This window comes from Zootoca vivipara, chromosome 8 (genome assembly GCF_965207765.1).
Source record: "Zootoca vivipara chromosome 8, rZooViv2.hap1.1, whole genome shotgun sequence".
Lineage (NCBI taxonomy): Eukaryota > Metazoa > Chordata > Lepidosauria > Squamata > Lacertidae > Zootoca > Zootoca vivipara.
In genome coordinates, this window is record NC_142591.1 from 78,375,377 (window position 1) to 78,397,592 (window position 22,216).

General features: G+C 45.6%; 2 protein-coding genes across 2 annotated transcripts in view; one reads left to right on the forward strand and one right to left on the reverse strand.

Annotated features, from left to right (window-relative positions):
• TG (thyroglobulin) overlaps positions 1-22,216 on the forward strand; it is a gene marked incomplete at its 5' end in the record, with an annotated part of 165,695 nt that overhangs the window by 77,679 nt on the left and 65,800 nt on the right. Inside the window, 6 exons of the mRNA XM_088676417.1 lie at positions 830-964; positions 2,917-3,081; positions 3,643-3,865; positions 6,523-6,616; positions 7,959-8,121; positions 12,918-13,117. Coding sequence (XP_088532543.1) covers positions 830-964; positions 2,917-3,081; positions 3,643-3,865; positions 6,523-6,616; positions 7,959-8,121; positions 12,918-13,117 — 980 coding nt within the window. The remainder of the gene's footprint in view (positions 1-829; positions 965-2,916; positions 3,082-3,642; positions 3,866-6,522; positions 6,617-7,958; positions 8,122-12,917; positions 13,118-22,216) is intronic.
• The window catches only part of SLA (Src like adaptor), a 29,925-nt gene continuing 21,448 nt past the window's right edge, over positions 13,740-22,216 (reverse strand). Inside the window, exons 6-8 of the mRNA XM_035125925.3 lie at positions 20,561-20,692; positions 16,243-16,390; positions 13,740-14,988 (exon numbers count right to left, since the gene is read on the reverse strand). Of these exons, the coding sequence (XP_034981816.2) occupies positions 14,778-14,988; positions 16,243-16,390; positions 20,561-20,692 (491 nt within the window). The 3' untranslated portion in view covers positions 13,740-14,777. The remainder of the gene's footprint in view (positions 14,989-16,242; positions 16,391-20,560; positions 20,693-22,216) is intronic.

Below are 22,216 nucleotides of genomic sequence, written 5' to 3' on the forward strand. Positions count from 1 at the left end.
CCGAGGGAGCCGGCGTATAGCTTCCAGGTCATCTGGCCAGCATGACTAAGCCGCTTCTGGCGAACCAGAGCAGCACACGGAAACGCCGTTTACCTTCCCGCCGGAGCGGTACCTATTTATCTACTTGCACTTTGACGTGCTTTTGAACTGCTAGGTTGGCAGGAGCAGGGACCAAGCAACGGGAGCTCACCCCGTTGCAGGGATTCGAACCGCCGACCTTCTGATCAGCAAGCCCTAGGCTCTGTGGTTTAACCCACAGCGCCACCTGTGTCCCGCATATGCTTAGGGGACCCTTCATGATGTTACTCTTAAAAGTGTTTGTAAGGTAAAGTAAGTAGATTTCCCCCCTAGGCGACCTCGATGCACTGAATAGCTCTTGTGAATGCCTTGGCAAATCCAGAACACAGTCCATAAAAGCTTATTGAACCAGGAAGAAAAGGGTCTTGAGACTAAGCATTATCTCTGCATAATGAGAAAGCTCTATCCGGTGTGTGTTTACTTCAGGGGTAACCAAAGCTGTGCCCTCCAGATGTTTTTGGACTGCGGCTCCTGTCAGCCCCAGCATGGTCCCTGTGATCAAGGATGATGGGTGCTATAGCTGGCCAACATCTGGAGGGAGCCATGTTGGCTATTTCTGGTTTACTGGGTTGCCCAGCTGAGCCATAGAAGTAGTTCCATTCAAAGTCAGATCAAAGCCAGAGTTGGGCAAAGGGATCCTTTTATCATCTAAATATTTGGCCACTGGGATACATGAAGTTGCTCTATGTTGTTCTGGAAAATAGCAATTAATACTTTGTGGAATTTTACTCTTTTGAATTTTGATTCCTAGTGATTTTGGACAACTGGCAACGTGTGGACAGGGCCTCAGTTCTCATCGATCCCTCCATTTCAAAAATTGACATTCTGCACATCAGCAGAGATGGTTCCAGTGATTTTGCCACTTTCCGAGACTTTTGCCTTTCAGGTGAGAAGCTTCCTATTAATCCCATTGTTTTTTCTCCAGGCTTTTCCAATGGTGTTCCAAGTATACGTGATTTCACTTAAATGGGTGGTGCCTCAGAATGTCATTGCCTGTACCTTTGGCACCAACAGGCACATCACTTCTGGGACTATTTAATAAGATATTTACAGAGGTGATTGAATCTTTTTTTAAAAAAAAGTGAGAGGGATGTAGATTAACTGTTTCAAACTGGATCTGCTAATTAATCGATTGTTTTGTTGTTTAGTCGTTTAGTCGTGTCCGACTCTTCGTGACCCCATGGACCATAGCACGCCAGGCACTCCTGTCTTGCACTGCCTCCCGCAGTTTGGTCAAACTCATGTTCGTAGCTTCGAGAACACTGTCCAACCATCTTGTCCTCTGTCGTCCCCTTCTCCTAGTGCCCTCAATCTTTCCCAACATCAGGGCCGTTTCCAGGGAGTCTTCTCTTCTCATGAGGTGGCCAAAGTATTGGAGCCTCAGCTTCAGGATCTGTCCTTCCAGTGAGCACTCAGGGCTGATTTCCTTCAGAATGGATAGGTTTGATCTTCTTGCAGTCCATGGGACTCTCAAGAGTCTCCTCCAGCACCATCATTCAAAAGCATCAGTTCTTTGGCGATCAGCCTTCTTTATGGTCCAGCTCTCACTTCCATACATCACTACTGGGAAAACCATAGCTTGAACTATATGGACCTTTGTCGGCAAGGTGATGTCTCTGCTTTTTAAGATGCTATCTAGGTTGGTCATTGCTTTTCTCCCAAGAAGCAGGCATCTTTTAATTTCGTGACTGCTGTCACCGTCTGCAGTAATCAAGGAGCCCAAGAAAGTAAAATCTCTCACTGCCTCCATTTCTTCCCCTTCTATTTGCCAGGAGGTTATGGGACCAATTAATCGATAGAGTAGGCAAAATAAGTTGCTGAATTGTGAAACTTTTTAAAAGCGCAATATAGTTCCCTCAAGTTCTTTTTGCTTTGTTTCCTGCCACTTCCTTTGTAGGAGCCTTGCATCGCCCTCCCTTTGTTCAAAGGTTTTGTGGTCTACAAGGCAGATAAACGTAACTGAGAACCTTCCTTAGTTTTGCAGTGTATTTATGAACAAATAAAGTCTTGCCTGAGTATCTAACACAGGCATGTCAAACCTGCGGCCCTCCAGATGTTTTGACCTACAACTCCCATGATCCCTAGCTAGCAGGACCAGTGGTTGGGGAAGATGGGAATTGTAGTCCAAAACATCTGGAGGGCCGCAGGTTTGACATGCCTGACTAACAGATGGGCAAATTGCTGTGTTTTGTACAGCCCAAATCCATAGCTGCCAAGTTATCCCTTTTTTAAAGGGATTTTCCCTTATGCTGAATAGGCTTCCTCGCGAGAAAAGGGAAAACTTGGCAGCTATGCCCAAATCTCCGTGAGGAACTAGGCCTTAGTTCTTGATTCAGCTTTTTGAGCCTCCTTGTTAGTGTTATTTTAGGGTTTTTGCTTGGCTTATAAACACACACACACACACACCGAAATCAACAACCCCAAACCAGACTCACAGCTGAATCTTATCGTCTGCTTGTCTGAGGGTGAAAATGGTAACATCTGTGGAGCAGCAGGGTCAGTTTTGAAGTTCCCTCATTTCAAGCGTACTTTTCAGCACAAATATTTCGCTCCTTTTGGGTTGAGCTCTGAAAAAATTACTCTGCACATTTGCAGCATAGGCTGGTTGTGGATGCCATGGACATGAAAAGACAGCCACCAATTCTTGGAGCAGGTTTTTTTTTTAAAAAAAGTTTTGGATGTTGTTGTTTTTTCAAAGGGGGGGGGGATACTGAGTGCATGCACAAATAAGCATGTGCATGACTTGTTGTTAACAAGTGAGTGCAAAATCGTATTTGAAAACCACTCCCTAACTTGATTGTGTCTCCTTCCTTTTCCCTTTTCTCTCCTTCTCAACAGCCTGCTCCAAGGACAAGTCATGCTTGGTGACTACTCTTGAACTACAGCCTTCAGTGATGCGGTGCATATTTTACCCAGAAACACAGACTTGCACACTTGGCCTTGAAGGCCCCCACTGTCGACTTTTGCTGAAGGAGCCAGCTACCTATATTTATCGCAGGCAAGGTAAGCCTGTGGCAGAAAGGTCAGAGGAAGAAGGCATGTTTTTTTTTTATTTGCTTACACTGGCAGAGTGGGTGAGGGTGGCGCTGTGGTCTAAACCACTGAGCCTCTTGGGCCTGAGCCTCTTGTAAAGCCTTTCTTTGACCTAGATCTAGGCCCTAAAACAGATTTAATCATAACATTGTCGAGTTGGAAAGGACCCTGATGATCATCTAGTCCAACCCCCTGCACATAGCTGTCAAGTTCTCCCTTTCTTTAAGGGAAATTCCCTTATGCTGAATAGGCTTCCTCACGAGAAAAGGGAAAACTTGACAGCTATGCTCCTGCAATGCAGGAATATGCAGCTGTCCCATATGGGGATCGAACCTGCAACCTTGGCATTATCAGCGCCACGTTCTAACCAACTGAGCCATCCAAAGCCAGACTTAGACCTAGATCAAGGCTCTAAAACAGACTGAATTGCTTTGTGGCATCCCAAATGGAGCCCAGGTTTCTTAGGAATCTTTCAGTTAATCGGGACCAGATTAATAAAGGTTTGGTTTATTCTCCCTTCGCTCCGTACAGAGGCATTCCTGTCCGTTGCTGAAAGAAGTGCTGCTCCCTCTGTCCACATCCCGTCGCAAGGAACCTTGTTTGGCACTTCTCAAGCAGTACGTATGGGTTCCAGCTGGAAAAGGATACGACAGTTCCTTGGGATTCCCTATGCGCGTCCTCCAGTGGCTGAGAACCGGTTCCGCCCTCCACAAGCTTTCATCCAGGAGGAGTCCTGGAACGCTTCCACAATTCGGTGAGAAGATGTTTGGCAATTTGGCTGCCAACTGTAATCTTGTTCACTTACTGTAAGAACATGAGAGCTTCCATGTTGGAGCAGATCAAAGTCCACTTAGTATAGATCAGGGGTGGCCAACTCCCAAGAGACTGCAATCTACTCACAGAGTTAAAAACAGGCAGTGATCTACCCCCATTTTTGGGGGTTCAGGTTGAGCTTTTTTTAGGGAGGAAAGCCCATTTTTAGGAGTTTAGGTCAAAATTGTTGACCTTTTTTAGGGGAGTCAAAGTTGTTGAGCTTCTTTGAGGGGAGCCAGTGATCTACCAGTGATCTACCACAGGCATCCAGTGATCTACCGGTAGATCACGATCTACCTGTTGGACGTGCCTGGTATAGATCAATATGCTATACAATATGCCTCTGTGTACTCACAAGCAGGGTGGTGAATTTGATGGTTGGCCCCCTCTTTGAACCAGTATCTCTGGTAGCTCCATGGCTGCCCCTAATATAAGGCAGGTGAGATTATTAGTTCTGGGATACTGTTAAAGAACAGCAGGTTGTCAATTATGGTATTGTTACTATTATTATCATCCATGAAGGGGCACCATTCGAACTCGTTTGCCTTAGGAAACAACATGGTTTGGGCTTTTTATGACTAATTCAGTGGCACAACATCAACAAAAATAGTTTTCGATCAGCTTGAGCAACCAGATTTTTGCAGGGCAGTGTCACTGCAAGGAGAAATATCCCTGTATCCGTAGTTATTCAGACTCTTAGCTGTTAACTTGCACCCCTAACTGTTAGTTGCTAACAGTGCACAAGCTGGCAAACAACAGTAATAAAAATATAATAAAAAGCAATTAAAAAGGAATGAAATGCAAACCCCAATCAATAATAGTCTCTCAGTTTCACATTTTATTTCCAGTCAGTCTTAAATTCAGTTCTCCACATTTCTATATCAAATTGTATTTTTTAAAGAAAACCTTTCTGAGAATTCAGCAGTATTTTAGTAGGAATTCCTGCAGTTTTGCCTCGCATGGACATTTTTGCAAAGCAGTTTCCTTTATTATAATGTGTTTTAGATGTGACTTTTACTAATTTTTTAAGGAGAAACTTTGATGTACACTTCCCCGTATAAAATGCATGTTAATAAATGCATAATAAACACATTATTGGGCGTGCAGAACTGCGCTGCAAAATTCAGAGAAGTGTGAATTTCCCAAAGCGGCTGTGTTTTGGTTTGCATATTGTTTTCTGAATGCAGCAGCAACATCTAGAGGGACACAGGTTCCCCATCCTTGACATAATATGTTTTCTGACCCCACAGAGATGCTTTTATAAGAAGAAATAACAGTGTATGTCCTACAGGGCTATTTCAGCTTGTGGTTGAAACAATCATATAAATGTCTCCATAGAGCTAGATGTTTCATACTCGTTGCTTTAGGGGGCTAGAAAAATGTGGTGATCATCTACACCACATGGCCCCCCCCTCCTCCCCCTCCTCCTCCTGCACAGTGTCGCTGGTGGGTGATAAAACCCAGACCTTTGCTGACCTAATTTCTTGTGCACCTGAGTCGCGTGGTTGACTCGACCACATCAGACTTGCTGTTCTCCACCAGAGAGTCAACATCTTGTTTATCCAGGTGTGCAGCAGCATACGGTTAAGACACACAGAATATTGCACGGTTTTATACACCAGCTTTTTCTTTTTCTTTTAAAAAAAGTGTGTTGCAGAAAACGTTCTGTGCTTATGCTTCTCATACATTTGATTTCAACTGCATACATCCTTTGTCAATGGTGCTGTGCTCTTAATATGAAACATCTCTGGCAAGGTGAAAGCATGGGTGGAGTCACTCCTTCAGGTATACAGGACCAAGGCCGTTTAGGGCTTTAAAGGTCAGCACTAACACTTTGAATTGTGCTCGGAAACGTACTGGGAGCCAATGTAGATCTCTCAGGACCGGTGTTATGTGGTCTCGGCGGCCACTCCCAGTCACCAATCTAGCTGCCGCATTCTGGATTAGTTATAGTTTCTGGGTCACCTTCAAAGGTAGCCCCACGTAGAGCGCATTGCAGTAGTTCAAGCGAGAGATAACTAGAGCATGCACCACTCTGGCAAGACAGTCTGTGGGCAGATAGGGTCTCAGCCTGCGTACCAGATGGAGCTGATAGACAGCTGCCCTGGACACAGAATTGACCTGCACCTCCATGGACAGCTGTGAGTCCAAAATGACTCCCAGGCTGTGTACCTGGTCCTTCAGGGGCACAGTTACCCCATTCAGGACCAGGGAGTCCCCCACACCCGCCTGCCCCCTGTTGCTGTATGTAGGTTTATTTTATTGTTTTTTATCTTATATTTTGGAAATGTACATCCAGGCTTTTTCCCTTTAAATTTTTTTGGGGCCCCCAAGAGAGTGGGGCCCTAAGCTATAGCTTGTTTAGCTTATATGTAAATCCGGCACTGGCCTCAGGGACTGCCACAACAATGACGAACAACGGAGAGCGAGAGGCAGGGTGGGGGAGCCAACATTTGGCATCTCACAGGGTTCTACTGACATTTTTAAACCCAAAGCCCACCACTGGTAGGGAACCAGGCCGCCTCTTTCCAGTGTTTCCCATTTAAAAAGCAAGCAAACATGGACACCCATTTGTAATAACGTTCCTTATGTCTCCAGGGCGAGTTGCTGGCAACCAGGGGATGATGGAGCTGCTCTTTCTTCCGTCAGCGAAGACTGCTTGTATTTGAACATTTATGTCCCACCTAATACTGTAAGTACTAAATCAGGAACACCTCTTTCCAGTGTTCTTCATGCACAGCGGCACTGGGCTGCCGCCGCTATCAGCAGTAGATTTCGGTCTTTTCAGCGGCACCCTTTGTGAAGTCAAAATTTGCTGCCCCCCCCGTGCCTCTCACCTTGCAAAACCGATGCAGAAATGTAAGGAAGTGAACTTTAGACCGGAAGAAAATGGGACACTGTACTGCCACTTCCTAACCCCACCCCCCCAGCACATCCACTACCCCCTTGTTCTGTCCAGTGGTAGGGCTCGCCCTATGGGACGGTTCCAGTTAAAATGTAAGGTTCCCTTCAGCTTCTTTAATGTAACAAAATGATGAGAGATCCAACCAAGGATCTCCACAACCTGCCTGGCCCTTTATTGACCTTGAACTCCCATTGTACACCATTTGGTGGTGGGGGGGCTCATTAGTCTTTACAATAAAAATAAATATATTAGGCAATATTGGGTGGTAGTCATACTCAAAGCAGAACCATGTGGGCGGAAGGGAGGCCAGTTGGTGGTATGGGCTCTTTTCGCTGTGCTGTTGTATTGTGAGGGAAATAATGTTTGTATGAGGTACATTTTTCTTTATATTGCAATGTTGTTGTTGTTTAGTCGTTTAGTCGTGTCCGACTCTTCGTGACCCCATGGACCATAGCACGCCAGGCACTCCTGTCTTGCACTGCCTCCCGCAGTTTGGTCAAACTCATGTTCGTAGCCTCGAGAACACTGTCCAACCATCTTGTCCTCTGTTGTCCCCTTCTCCTAGTGCCCTCAATCTTTCCCAACATCAGGGTCTTTTCCAAGGATTCTTCTCTTCTCATGAGGTGGCCAAAGTATTGGAGCCTCAGCTTCACGATCTGTCCTTCCAGGGAGCACTCAGGGCTGATTTCCTTAAGAAATATTGCAATGTACCTGAAGCAATATTCCAAGTATGGTTGATACTTGGCCAATAAATTATTCTATTCTAAAAATTATTCTATTCTATTCAATGCCAATAGATTCAAGTCCATTTATTTCAATGGGTCTGCTCTGAATACAATGAATGTTGGAGATCACCCATAATCTGTAACTCCTTAAGGTTGGGACAACATGAATGGATATTACCTGTGGCTCCTTTAGGTTGACCTCAGTTCTCTTTAGTCTAGTGATGGCCAAACTCAGCACTCCAGCTGTTTTGGGACTACAGTTCCCATCATCCCTGACCACTGGTCCAGTTGTAGTCCAACAACAGCTGGAGGGCCAAGTTTGGCCATCACTGTGTTAGTCATTCTGCTGTAGACTCTTTCCAAATGTTAACTGATTTCATGTTTTCTGCCTGTTGCTATCACAGGGTGGAAATCTACCAGTGCTGGTGTTCTTTCACAATGGTGTAAGTGGTGAGGATGTCAAGGCTCAGAGGACACTCATCGATGGCTCATACCTAGCTGGAACTGGCAATGTCATCGTTGTAACTGCGAACTACCGAGTTGGAGTCTTTGGCTTTCTAAGCACTGGTATGTCATAGACCTTGTTGAACACAAAAGCGGTAGATGAAACCAGGACTTTGCTGTGTGTGTGTGGGTTGTGTGGTTTGGATTAAAAAACATGGAAAGATGTCTGCTGGATCAGATCAAAGGCCCATCTAGTCCAATGTCATGATCCCACAGTGACCAACATGATGCCTATGGGAAGTCCATAAGCAGGACATGAGTACAACAGCATTTCCTCCTCTTCTGCTCCTCAGTAGCTAGTATTTAGAGGACTACGGTACTACCTCCAGTCTGGTTGCCGATCAGAAGGTTTGCGGTTCGAATCCCTGTGACGGGGTGAGCTCCCATTGCTCGGTCCCAGCCCCTGCCAACCTATCAGTTTGAAACCACACCAAAAATGCAAGTAGATGAATAGGTACCACTCTAGCGGGAAGGTAAACGGTGTTTCTGTGCGCTGCTCTGGTTTCGCCAGAAGTGACTTAGACTGGACTTAATTGTCAGGGGTCCTTTACCTTTACCTCCAGTTTTGTGTGGTATTTTCAGGTCAACAAAAGGCTAAGGAGTAAACCCTACCCTACACAAATCCAGAGAAGAGTCTCTAACATGGTCGGATGGCATCTTGTATGCCTCCTTCTGGCAATTCCTGCAGCCAAGCTGGTGCTTTCCTTTGGACCCCATCAGTGAGGCCAAGAGACGGGTCTTGTCATCTGGGCAGCCCAGAATCTCCATGCACACTTCCCAGGCTTGCACCCCAGCGAGGTCACTTCAGTGCTGCTAATGCAGCAACAAACAGCACAAGAGACAGTAGTTACAAGCTGCTAGTCTTTGCAGCCACAGTGGGTGCTGTGATTCTCCAGTTGTTTGGCTTCACCCCTGGAGGCGCATTCCTGTCTCTCGAGACAGACGGATGCCAACTGCTGTCTCCAGTACTGGAATGAGAACACATTTCTTATTCTTGTTTATTTGAAGAATGCTAGCTAGTTGGGACTACAATGCCTTGTGGGATATTTAAAAATGGCAGTTCATAGCCAACCAGGGCAGCTCTCATCCTCACCAGGGAACCAGTGGATTCCACCCCCCTCCCTCAAAATAAGCATCCTATTTAGACTGTCCCAAGTGTGTGTCCTTAATGGTCATGAAGATACTTATTAAATATATGCCTTGTTTGCTCGCTCAGTGCTTTAGCACTATAAATATAGCTCGCAAAGCAGTTTTCTGTGAGTATGAATCAGAAGGAAGTGTCGCAACTCTGTGTGGCTCTCCAGCAACTGTGTTTTCCTGCCGCAAAGCGTTATTTTTGGCCTTCCCTTCCCATTTCAATGAACATCTTGCCATTTTTTGTTGTTGAATGCCTTGCGTAGACTTCTCTGCTCTTGCATCAATCAATGGCAGCAAATGCACCAGAGTCGATCTGTGGTGAGCCAGAAGGCAACAGTTAAGTTTAGCTTGGTCCGATAGATTGTGGCACATTGTTGGTGTTATTTCGTCTTCCCCTTCTATTATTTCTGAGAAATTTCTTCCTTCTCCTTTTCTACGCTTCTGCTGAATTTCGCCCAGCAAAGACCTACAAGCAGTATTTCCTTCCTCCATCTCTCACCCCCTCTCACACACAGTTCTCTTAAACACCTGCACCTCCTCCTTACCCAGATTTTATCATTATGTCTGCCCCTACCAATTCTATTGCTGAAAGAGGTTTCCTTACACGAGTCAGGTCATTGGTCCATCTAAGTATTGACTGACAGCAGCTCTCCCTCAGGCAGGAGGTGTCTTCTCTTCCACTCCTACCTGGAGATGCCAGGAGTTGAACCTGGGATCTCCTGCATGCAGTCATGCTGGATTCCACCCAACATTGTGGGTGCCCGTCACATGTTTGTGACATCACACATCACCGCCACAGTGGGAGGGCCCAGTGGAGCCCCCCTGCCTCAGCAGAAGGGCCGGACAGAGTGCCCCAATGCAGGGTGTGATGCGTTGGGTCGCCCGACCGGGCACCCACAGTAAAAAAAATTGTGGGTGGCCTGGCACCCACGGTCCCCCAGAGATGGCGCTTAGGTCTGTATGCAAAGCAGATGCTCTACACCAGGCATCCCCAAACTGCAGCCCTCCAGATGTTTTGGCCTACAACTCCCATGATCCCTAGCTAACAGGACCAGTGGTCAGGGAAGATGGGAATTGTAGTCCAAAACATCTGGAGGGCCAAAGTTTGGGGGTGCCTATGTCAGCAATAAGCCGTCCCGGGGGCCAGTGGCTAAACTGGCCCCAACAGGCCAAATATGCGATTGCTCTCACAAACGTGAAGAACAACCCACACAAGTCAGTAAATAAGGCTGTACTGTGTCCAGTTCTGGGCACCACAGTTCAAGAAGGATACTGACGAGCTGGAATGTGTCAACCAAAATGGTCAAAGGCCTGGAAACGATGCCTTATGAGGAATGGCTTAGGGAGCTGGGTATGTTTAGCCTGGACAAGAGAAGGTTAAGGGGTGATATGATAGCCATGTTCAAATATATAAAAGGATGCCATATAGAGGAGGGAGAAAGGTTGTTTTCTGCTGCTCCAGAGAAGCGTACACGGAGCAATGGATTCAAACTACAAGAAAGAAGATTCCACCTAAACATTAGGAAGAACTTCCTGCCAGTAAGAGCTGTTCGGCAGTGGAATTTGCTACCAAGGAGTGTGGTGGAGTCTCCTTCTTTGGAGGTCTTTAAGCAGAGGCTTGACAGGCATATGTCAAGAATGCTTTGATGGTGTTTCCTGCTTGGCAGGGGGTTGGACTGGATGGCCCTTGTGGTCTCTTCCAACTCTATGCTTCTATGATTTACATATAAACTGGGAGCTCTACATTAGGGCTCCCTCTCTCTAGCTTCACAGCCAGTAAAGAGAAAGAACAAAGGAAACGACAGTCCCACTTAGGAAGACAGTAAGACAAACATCCTGTCTACGTCCCATCCACTCTCTGGAATGAAAACAGATACAGTCATATGATACACAATAAGCCTATGGCTGCAGACGGGGAATGAATCTCCCAACAGCCTGCTCTACACTTTGCTGTTGCTGTTTCCCAAGGAGAGGAGGAGTCCCCAACACGTCATCTCCAACTGCGGCAAGATTGTGCCCTGGGCTGGTGCCAGAAAATAAGACATGTTCCTTGGCACGTAGGGACAGTTGGAACATGTTGGCTCCGTTCTACCCCACTGTCAGAGTCAGTACGCCCCTGAATATTTGCTAGGAACTGCAAGTGGAGAAAATCCTCTTGCATTCAGGCTTCCAATACCAGCATCTCCTTGGCCGCTGTGAGAACAGCCTGCTAGACCAGATGGGCCTTTTGCCTGATCCAGCACCGCCCGCCTTGTATTCTTATACGTGAGAAATCAAGAATTGAAATTAATTTTGAGAAATGAACTTGTAAGGTGAACCGCCGTGGATAAGTTTCATGATTGGAGCAAACGGAGAATTGTATTGTGTGGTCAGTGCGCCCAACTTCTCCTATTGGAAAACGCAGGTGCATCTCCTCCTCTATGCTGCCATTGGAATCGCGCAGCTAATATTATTTCCTATGCAGCCGTTGGTACAAAATCTGTATTTGAATTTAGGAAGCATGAGTGTCCAAGGGGTGTAAATTGCATGTCGGGAACCCAGAAGAAAACGGACATAGCAGGAGAAATGGTTAACAGGGGGATAGAAGTACATGGCCAATGTAAATTATTCCTGCAACTGCTTTGAAATCCAGCCATTTTAAATGTGCCTAAATATAGAGTTAAAAGCCTAAATGCATACTCCTGCTTGTGGGCTGAAAACAGCATAATAGCATGGGACTCCAGGGGAATTTCGTTCCCTTATAATAATAATAATAATGCTTCTTTATTATATGATGATGATCATGCTGATTCTGTTCTGCCGACTGTGCGAAAATATATTCAGTTACCTTGTTAACCCTTGAGACCAGAAAACCAAGGTTGGATTTGAAACAACCAGCCAAGATTTGAACTTTGGTGCATTCCTCCACCTGTCAGGCCTGCCGTCTTGATGCGTCTTCCTCTCCCGCTTGTCTGTTCATCCTCTGACATCTTCAACTGCTTACAGCCTGAATTATACATAGGCCCTGTTTCCTTCCATTCCCCCAGCTTGTTGCTTCCTCTCAAGTCCCAGCCTCTCAGTTCCCCCTCAACACTCGGATGTCACACTAAACCATGGTTTAGTGTGATGTGAATGAGCTGCAATGGGAGCTGGGCTTCTTAATTCCCATCTCTCCTCTCGCAGAAGATTCTTGCCATGTTGTCTGGACCCACAACTGTGATCAATATTAACTGCGGTTAGTTCTGGCCTTTACATATTTGTAGTTGTGTTTTATCTCCTATAAGTACAGTGATAACAACATTCAAAGTGTTGGTGCTGACCTTTAAAGCCTTAAACGGCCTCGGTCCAGTATACCTGAAGGAGCGTCTCCACCCGCATCATTCTGCCTGGACACTGAGATCCAGCACCGAGGGCCTTCTGGTGGTTCCCTCATTGCGAGAAGCCAGGGCCTTCTCGGTAGTGGCACCCGCCCTGTGAAACGCCCTCCCACCAGATGTCAAAGAGAAAAACAAATACTAGACTTTTAGAAGACATCTGAAGGCAGCCCTGTTTAGGGAAGCTTTTAATGTTTAATAGATTACTGTATTTTAATATTTTGTTAGAATCCACCCAGAGTGGCTGGGGAAACCCAGCCAGATGGGCGGGGTATAAATAATGAATTATTATTATTATTATTATTATTATTATTATTATTATTATTATTCCATTAATATCCTCTCTCTCTCCCTCACCTCTCTCTGTAGGTTCCACAGTGGCAAGTGGAAACTGGGGGCTTTTGGACCAGGAAGCAGCTCTAAAATGGACCCAGAAAAACATTGCAAGGTTTGGAGGAGACCCTGGTCAGATTACAATCGCAGCTGATCGCAGCGGAGCAGATGTTTCCAGCATTCACCTGCTTACAGGGGCTGTGGATTCTGGGCTCTTCAAGAGGGTGTTGCTGATGGTGAGTACCAACTCTATCAGATTGTGGTAGTGGGGGGGGGGAAGAGTTGTGTTCAGTTTACACTGAAAGGCAAATCTATCTATACCCAAACTGGATAACAGAACCCTCAGAATATGTATATGTATAATTTGGAATAATTGGTTTGATATGATTGATTTGTAAGTGAAAATTAATAAAAATTGATTTTTTTAAAAAAGAAAGAAAGGCAAATCTATTAATGTGCATTTTCTAAAACAAGAACTGAGACACAGTCACCCTTCAAAATTCGCTCTTTTGTGAATTTTGCAGTGCAGTTCTCCAGAGGGGTGATGTGTGTACAAAAGTGCATATTCAAGAGTAAATGTGCATAAAAATGCAAAATATTATTAAAATGTGTATATCGGGTAAATTTGTGTATATTATGAGAAATTCACCTTAAAATGCTGCTGAATTTTCATGCGGACTTGCTTTAAAAAAAATCAAGTGATGGGGGAATGTGAGAATTGAACTTAATAGTGGGAAAACGAGAAATTGATATGTATTTGCCCATCCCTTATGGGAGAGTGTCATTTCTTCCAAAGACAGCTGCTTTAGTGTAGTCCAGATGTATGTGAAACACATGGTAGTCTTTTACCCACAGAAATCTGTTTGTTTAATAATGTTTTATTACTTCGATTTTTTGGGTTTCCTTTTTTACACCTTTATACACGTTTTCCTCAGCTTCACCCAAGGCTCATACACTGTAACACAATTTACATTATACAGGGGCATCACCCACATAAATAAGTTTATGTATGCATATCTGGGACCTCTGAGGGGTTGAGGATGAACTCCAGTTATTAACTAAAAACATGGTGGCTCTGGATTTCATAAGGCAGAACCTAATCCGGATTTGATTTAGGCAAGTCTGCAAGCACAGCAACCGTAGATTTTCTCTACATTAAAAAAAAACAAACAAAAACCAGGGCATCAGGGAAAAGGTTCTAACTGGCTTGTCTCCCTGTGCTAGTTTTCTTCTTACATGGAATATTTTATGTATGGAATTGTAAAAAAGAAAAGAAATGATTCTTCCCGCTGCATTCTGAGGTCCAGGGTAGGACTGTACCACCTGATTTTGCTAAGCAAAATAACCCCGCGCTTTGGATTATCTGAAGCTGTTTATCCCGCACGCTCCTTTGTGTGATGATCTCTGCTAAAGGTCTTGTGTGGTCTGGCCAGGTCAGGTCAGAGGAAGGCCTGCCTGACATTTGGAAAAAATTTCCTCAGGGCAAAAGATTAAGATTTGATAATATTTCAGCACTATGACTTAAAATGCACATGATGGTGTACTGCTGTGTATAACTTGCACCTATTATAAATAGAGTGTGCAATGTGGGGGAAGAACTGCCTTTGACTTGGATAAGAGCCTATAGAAATAGTAACTGGCCGAACCCGAACGACCTGGTGGATACACATTTCTTTGTTCCCGCAACCAGAGCCATTTCTGAAAGAGCTTTCCTTATCCGTCGGCATCTACTGCTTTTCGCTGTACACTTTAAGCCCAGTCTCCAGGCTCTGTCCCAGAGGACGTGGTCTCTGGTGGACTGAAAAAATGGCGGCCGCGTTATCTCCCAACAGTGCAAACATTTTGTCGTTTGAACACGGAGTATCTTAAGTTTCTTCCTGGCCAGGTTCTGCTTTATCACCTTCGGTCCTCGTGGTAAATGAAGGGTGATTCGAACTTGTTCCGTAATATGACAGACCGGCTTTTCTGCTTCCTGTTGTTCGTGTAAGAAGAGTCATTTTCTCCAGTTAGGGCAAGATAGGAACTGATGCTGTTCCTCAGCCCAAAGCTCAGGCCAGAGTCCTCTATTCCAAGCATGTCTACAATGTCACTGTCATCTTCATTTGATCTTTAAAAAGAAGAAGGAGAGGTTGTTTATTGTCTCAGATATTGATACAGAATAGGGTACCTCAACTGCCTTAGCTTCTTTGCAGTTTGGCTTAATGCAGTGCTAGAAGATAGACCAGGCATCCCCAACCTTTGGCCCTCCAGATGTTTTGGACTACGATTCCCATCATCCCTGACCACTGGTCCTGCTAGCTAGGGATCACGGGAGTTGTAGGCCAAAAACACCTGGAGGGCCGCAGCTTGGGGATGACTGAGATAGACAAATGGGTCTGGGAATGTGGCACAAAAATGGGTTTGTGTGTCCCCAGGCCATTTTGTGTTGTGCCACCCATGTTGGCCCTCTCCTGGTCTAGCATTTGGACTCGAAGGAAATCAGCACGAACATTTCTGAAATTGGAACTAGAGGTGGTTTCTCGTTGAAGAAGAATGGTTTATTCTGCTTCCAAACCTGGTTTCTTTCTTACCCTAATGATATCATTGTGGTGGTGGTGTGTGTTTTTTGAAGACAGAAATGCACATGTTCCAAGCCGTCAAGTTAATGTATCCGTGTACCATTTCCAGAGTGTTTTGGCTGGTTATAACTAATTTGGGGACGGCATGTGTATGCACATATACACATTCTCCAAAAGTGAGGTGGCTTCTCTGGCAAGGGTTTGCTTGACATAAATCATGCAGGCAACCCTTTGTAAAAAGTAATAACTCTGACATCCACACAACCATATACTGTATGAACCAGGCCTCGGTGAGAACATGACTTAGAGTGTGTGAAGGGATTGTTAAATTATTGTATCACTGAGTAGGTGTGGGTTTAACAAAATAATCAGCCATTGACAGTCGCCATCTCCCGAATTTCAGTTTCCAACCCCTTTATTCCCCACCCCGCTTTTCAGATATTTATTTTAGCACCCCCTTTTTTGTCTACGACATCAGAAAAGGAATAAACTAGGCACAGAAGTGTAAATTCTGGAGTCCAAAACTCAATCCCGCTATTTCACGTATCGTACGAAGCATGAATGTTTTTTAGCAAGCTTATATCGGTCAAACAGGAGTAATTTATTCCAGTTGCAGAACTGGGGTTTTGTAGCTGCAGAATCTCAGAGCGCCATCTGCTTTGAAATAGCCCTCCAGACTTGGTGGACGACAACTCCCTTAATTCCTGACCATTGGCCCTGGACTGATGGGAGTTATAGTCCAAAACATCTGGAGGGCGCTGAGTTGGGGAAGGCTGGCATCAGCTGCCCTAACCAAACATTACCTCTGCTTATCCTTCCACGAGAAGGTCTTGCTGCGCATCACGACGGGGGTTTCTTCGTTCCTAGGCTCTTGATTCCTTATTCCGTTGCTGCTCGAGTGTTGGGCGAGGCAGGGAGTGGTGAGTAAGCAGCAGAGGCCATCGGCTACCTCTGAAAGAAGAAATGGGTGCAATATGAGTTGCAAGTCAAAATGGCCTCTGCCTTTTGCAATGTTTTTGTTTGTTTCTGGGTTATGTTTCTACCCGGTGTTGTGAGAGCCAGTGTGGTGTAGTGGTTAAGAGTGGTAGACTCATAATCTGGGGAACTGGGTTTACGTCTCTGCTCCTCCACAGGCAGCTGCTATTTTGTTTTGTTGCTGAAAAAGAGAGGCAGTGTGGTGTAATGGTTAGAGTGTTGAACTAGGACCTGGGAGGGCAGGGTTTGAATCCCCACTCAGCCAGGAAGCTCTCTGGGTGACCTTGGGCCATTCAGCATCTCCGTGTATGGGGACACACACACCTCTCTCTGCAAAACAGGCTAGAACTGGCTACAAAATGAGCTGTTGATCACCGTGTCTCTTCCACTTTTTCACATCCTCTATTGCAAACTTTTTTAAAAAAGCAAACAGCTTTGAAATGCATGATGAAGAATGAGATTATCACTCTGCCTTTGGGCTGTTGGATGTTTCTATCGACAAAAACGACCTAAATATAAGTGCGCTGCCTGTTGATATTTATCTAGCGCCAAGCTGTGAAGCTGTGTTCCATTTCCCTTTCTCACATTGTGTCTGCCACCACTGAGTTCTGAGAAAAGGCATGGCTTCTAGGCAAATGTTGTGGCTTCACACTATGCAGAATGCATGTGATATTGGCATTGATGGCCAAACGTTAGCATTGTGTTTCCCCTGCAGGAAGGCTCCTCCCACTTTCGTTCTCTTTGTTCTGAGGGGCACATTCTGCCACTCGGAACTGGTGTTGCCTTTTGATGGCAAGAGCTTGCGAGCGTGCAGCGAACTTTCAGCATCACAGCGTTCTAATCGGCCTCAGAGCTCACGTAGCTCAGATTACAGGTGCCATGCTTGCAAATAATAATAATAATAAATGTCAGGGGACCTTCCTACAGGGAACCTCCCTCCATCCTGCTGACTAGCACTTCGCCCAGTGAGAGCAGCAGTAGCGGGTCAGGTGGGGGGAATGAGGAAGTTAGGCTCAGTGATGTGGGAGAGCCCTTGCAATGCCTTGACCAACAGGTGGAGGGGAACAGGCAGCCCCTTCCAGTGCCCGAATTAAGGCGCGCCACTAAACGTAAGGTCGGGAGGAGGCGTTTCGGGGTGCCCAAGCTCTTATGCTGGTCACGCAACAGGAAACATCCACTCCCGGATTCTGCGAGTGACTAGGAGGTCATGTTTTCTGCTATCTCTGCACTGTAAATATTATGCACAATAAAACCGTTAAAGACAAGCACGGACTTGGGCGTCTTTACTTGAGAGTAGCCGCAACAACACCATTACAATAATAATAATAATCCCTGAGAAGTGCACGGTGGAGACTAGCCCTGCAATGGCAATGCCACAACATATGCTGAGCTACAGTGGGATTGTACTTTCCACATTGCAATGCACATGATTGCTGCATCTTTTTAAAAGGTATGCAAGTATCATATTGGGTGAACCCGTGTCTGATTTCAGCACTGAGCTAGGGGGGAGCTCTTCGTCAGGGCTGTTGCCTCTTCCCTGTGAAAAGCGATTCCTCTCCTTTTTGGCCGTTTTCTTTTACTTGCACCCTTCTGCAAAAGGGAGTGGTAGTGCCCACAAGAGAATGAGTGCTGATGGATATGATCCCTCTTGCCAAGGAGATCTGGCTGATCTCCTTTGCCCCCAGTCTAAGTGTGCGTAGATGAAAACGAACACCAGAATATGTGTCCTGCTTAAAATAATGCAGTGAATATTGATTTCACATGCACCTGTAGGCAGGGCCTGCTCTAGGTAGCCCCCCCGGTGGCACGGTGTGCCAGGGCACTGGGCCGGTAGGCAGGGAACCGCGCGGCAAAGCCGCGCGGAAACCATACTGCGTCATGAGAGGGCGGGGGCGCCGGAGCGATCTCCGCCCCTCAGCGCCAGGGCGCGCGACCTGCTCGAGACTGCCCTGCCTGTAGGTGCTTCTGAAATAATAATAATAATAATAATAAATTTATTTCTGCCCAGAGTGGTTTCCCCAGCCACTCTGGGCAGCTTTCAACAGAACATTAAAAACATAATAAAACACCAAACATTAAAAACTTCCCGAAACAGGGCTGCCTTTAGATGTCTTCTAAAAGTCAGATACATAGTTGTTTATTTCCTTGACATCTGATGGGAGGGCGTTCCACAGGGCCGGTGCCACCATCGAGAAGGCCCTCTGTCTGGTTCCCTGTAACCTCACTTCTCACAGTTAGGGAAATGCCAGAAGGCCCTCGGGGCTGGACCTCAGTGTCCGGGCTGGACAATGGGGGTGAAGACGCTCCTTCGGGTATACTGGGCCGAGGCCGTTTAAGGCTTTAAAGGTCAGCGCCAACAGTTTGAATTGTGCTCGGAAACGTACTGGATGCAGCCTCCGCTTCCTGCTGGTGGAGAGATCCCACTGCTACAGCATCCCTGATAGGATGGCTAACCTCTCAGGGATGCTGCCGTTCATTCTTCCTCATTGCATCGCTTTCAACAAGATGTGGAGTTAGAATCATAGAATTGTAGAGTTGGAAGGAACCACGAAGGTCATCGAGCCCAGCCCCCTGCAGTGCAGGAATCTTTTGCCCAACATAGGGCTCGAATCCACAACCCTGAGATTAAGAGTCACATGCTTTACCAACTGAGCTATCGCAGAGTTGGTGAGCTTATTCACAATCTTCTACTGCTAGTTGCACCCAGCTACATGTAACTGCTGTCGGCACAGGGCCAAAATCTTTATGTGCAATGTTAGCAGGCCATCACACCATCCAAACAGGATGTGTTGTTCCCATCGCCCCAGAAACAGGAACATTGTTCTCCCCCCCTGCTCCCACGCACATTCAGACTGAGGACAAATGTAAGTACATACATAGTTAGCCACCAGTGGTATCATTACATAGCCATATCTGTTTGGCTCTGAATAGTTCTGGGTCATGATCTTGTTCACCTTGGTAGGCATGCGAATCACAATGAAGGACCATTCCAAAATCTTTGAAGTAGCAGCATTGCAGGGGGTTTGACTAGACAACCTTTGGTGTCCCTTCCAACTTTACAATTCTATGATTTTTATGTTGTTGTTGTTGTTGTTGTTTAGTCATTTAGTCGTGTCCGACTCTTCGTGACCCCATGGATCATAGCACGCCAGGCACTCCTGTCTTCCACTGCCTCACCGCAGTTTGGTCAAACTCATGTTCGTAGCTTCGAGAACACTGTCCAACCATCTCGTCCTCTGTCGTCCCCTTCTCCTTGTGCCCTCCATCTTTCCCAACATCAGGGTCTTTTCCAGGGAGTCTTCTCTTCTCATGAGGTGGCCAAAGTATTGGAGCCTCAACTTCATGATCATGATTTTTATACTGGGGCTACAAATAAGGGTGAAGGGTCTTGGGTCAATGGTGGAGCATGAAAAAGGTTCCAGGTTTAATCCCTGGCATGCAGGGCTGGCAGTGGACTTGCCTGAAACCCTGGAGAGCTCCTGCCAGTCAGTGCTGGCAATACTGAACTACATGGACTCCATAATATTATTATTCTATATTTATTAGTTGCGTGCTTCATGCAAGTCACCCAAAGCAACTGGCAAACCATAAAACCTGCTGCAACAATTGATAGAAACCTTAAAAGCTCCACATCCGCACAAATAAAAGACAGGTCCTTTCAGAGCCTGCCCAACAAGAAGAGGAAAGGCAGTTTTTCTAAAGTAGGTGAATTTTCAGGGGAGTTTAAACAGTTCCCAAAAGCCCACTGTTCACGTAAGAAATGATTGCATATAAGAGTTTGGCGCAATATTGGCACATCCACGAACTTGTGAAGCGTAGGAAGAGAATATCTTGCAAAACTGGATACTTGTTTCCTGCAGACTCATAGTTTGAGCCTTGGGTGACTGTTATGCAATGGCCACTACCTAGGGGAGAGCAAATCCTGTCCCTGTGTCTCGGAACATCTTTCAGCATGCTGACATACAAAATTGGATCTGCAGTCTTGTCAAAGCAGAATAACTAAGCATTCCACAGGGATTAACATTTGCATGTTCTCCACTCAAAAGCCAAGGTAACCATATAAATTAAAGCAGACTTATGTGGTGAGCTGTGTTTCTGAAAGCTTGAAAATGCTTGTTTGTTTTTGAGTAGAATGTGCCTTCTTACCAGAATAGTGATTTACGAGGTCCTCAAGACACTGAAAAGTTTGCCGAGGAGAGATATAATACCAGTTGTTTGGCAGGCGGAAGATTCTGTAATGTTTCACTTGTACGTGCCGGACTGACAACGAATATAAACCTAGAGAAGGGAGAAAATTCAAACAATCATCCATTTGTCTGGATCATGAGAAACCCAGGAGCAGTTAAGACATTTTAGAGGGATAGAGACACTGCAAGCACACCTTGTTTTTATCCCATTTGGCTTGTCATGCCAACCTCTAAAGAATAATTGGAACCAGAGCTTGGTGGGGACGATTCCTTATTATAGGCTGCTGTGGATGCCATGGTAGAGCCCCCCCCCCAAAAAAAATCCCAGGATTCCCAAGGATAGGGAAAGACTGTTAACCTAGCACAGGAACTGCAGGACCAATGGCTCTCCAGATCCCAGAGCCATCTAACATGGGAAATACAACGTTTTAAGTGGGTTTTAAGTGCATTATACAAATGTGACACTAGAGGGTGATGGTGTGCTAATGGCAAATTCAATATATACATGAAAATGGGTTGTTTTTATTATTTAAAAAAGCATTTTCACAATGGTTTTGTGTGTGTGTGTGTGTGTGTGTGTGTAGATTCAGCCCTAGTCAAAACCTTCATTATAGCTGGAGACCTTTTTGCTACCATTGGATTTTCATGGTCACTGTGGCACGTGAAGTAAAAGCCCAGAGAGCTCAGCTGCAGCAACTTTTGAAGTACTGGACATGCCTTTATGTGTCCCAAGTCAGAGGGCTGGTGTTAACCTTCAAAGTGCTTGAGGCCCTATATGACTCAGGTTCTAAATATTTTCAAGACACGCTCCTTGCCTACAGATCCCGCTTTGGTGTTAAAACCAGCCAAATGGGCTCTCTTAGTAGTTCCGCCCAGGTTAGGGTGGGTAAGAAATAATATTTAAGCTCCACCTCAGACGCTCTGCTCATTTGACCGCTAGTAAGATCAATTGGGTCAGCGGGCATGAGCAATAGGGCATTTTCAGTGGTGGCCCCTGTGGTTCTGAAACTTCTGAAACTTCTGAACTGTACAGGGCCCTTGCAGTGCAGGGCTTCAAATAGGTCTTTAAAATGTATCTGTTCTGCACTTCATATCCCTACTGGGTGTTTTTGTGCTGCTGGTTCTTTGCGTCTTCAAGCTGTCCTAGAATCATAGAATTGTAAAGTCGGAAGGGACCCCCATGGGACGTCTAGTCCAATCCCTGCAATACAGGAATCCTGCCTACAGCTGTCCCTGAGAGGACTTGAACTACCAACCTTGAGATTAACAGCCAGACTCAGTGACCCATTGTGCCACAGAGATATATGGAAAATTTCATGGTGCAGCTGAGACCTCTGCTGCTTTTTATCATTATCATTTTGTGATTAATGTACCTTAATATATCCCATTTTGCCCCAAATTTCAGCCTAAAAACACCCAAATTAAATAATAATACAGCATTCAAACCAGTCTGAAAAACAGTATTTAAGCCCGGTGTCCTTTAGATGTTTGGACCTCCCATTTGAAGCTTTCAAGTGCATTCAAACCACATTATTTCCCTCAAAGAATTCCGGGCACTGTCGTTTACCTCTCACATGGTTACGATTCCCAGCAACACTGCTGCTTTTTATCATTA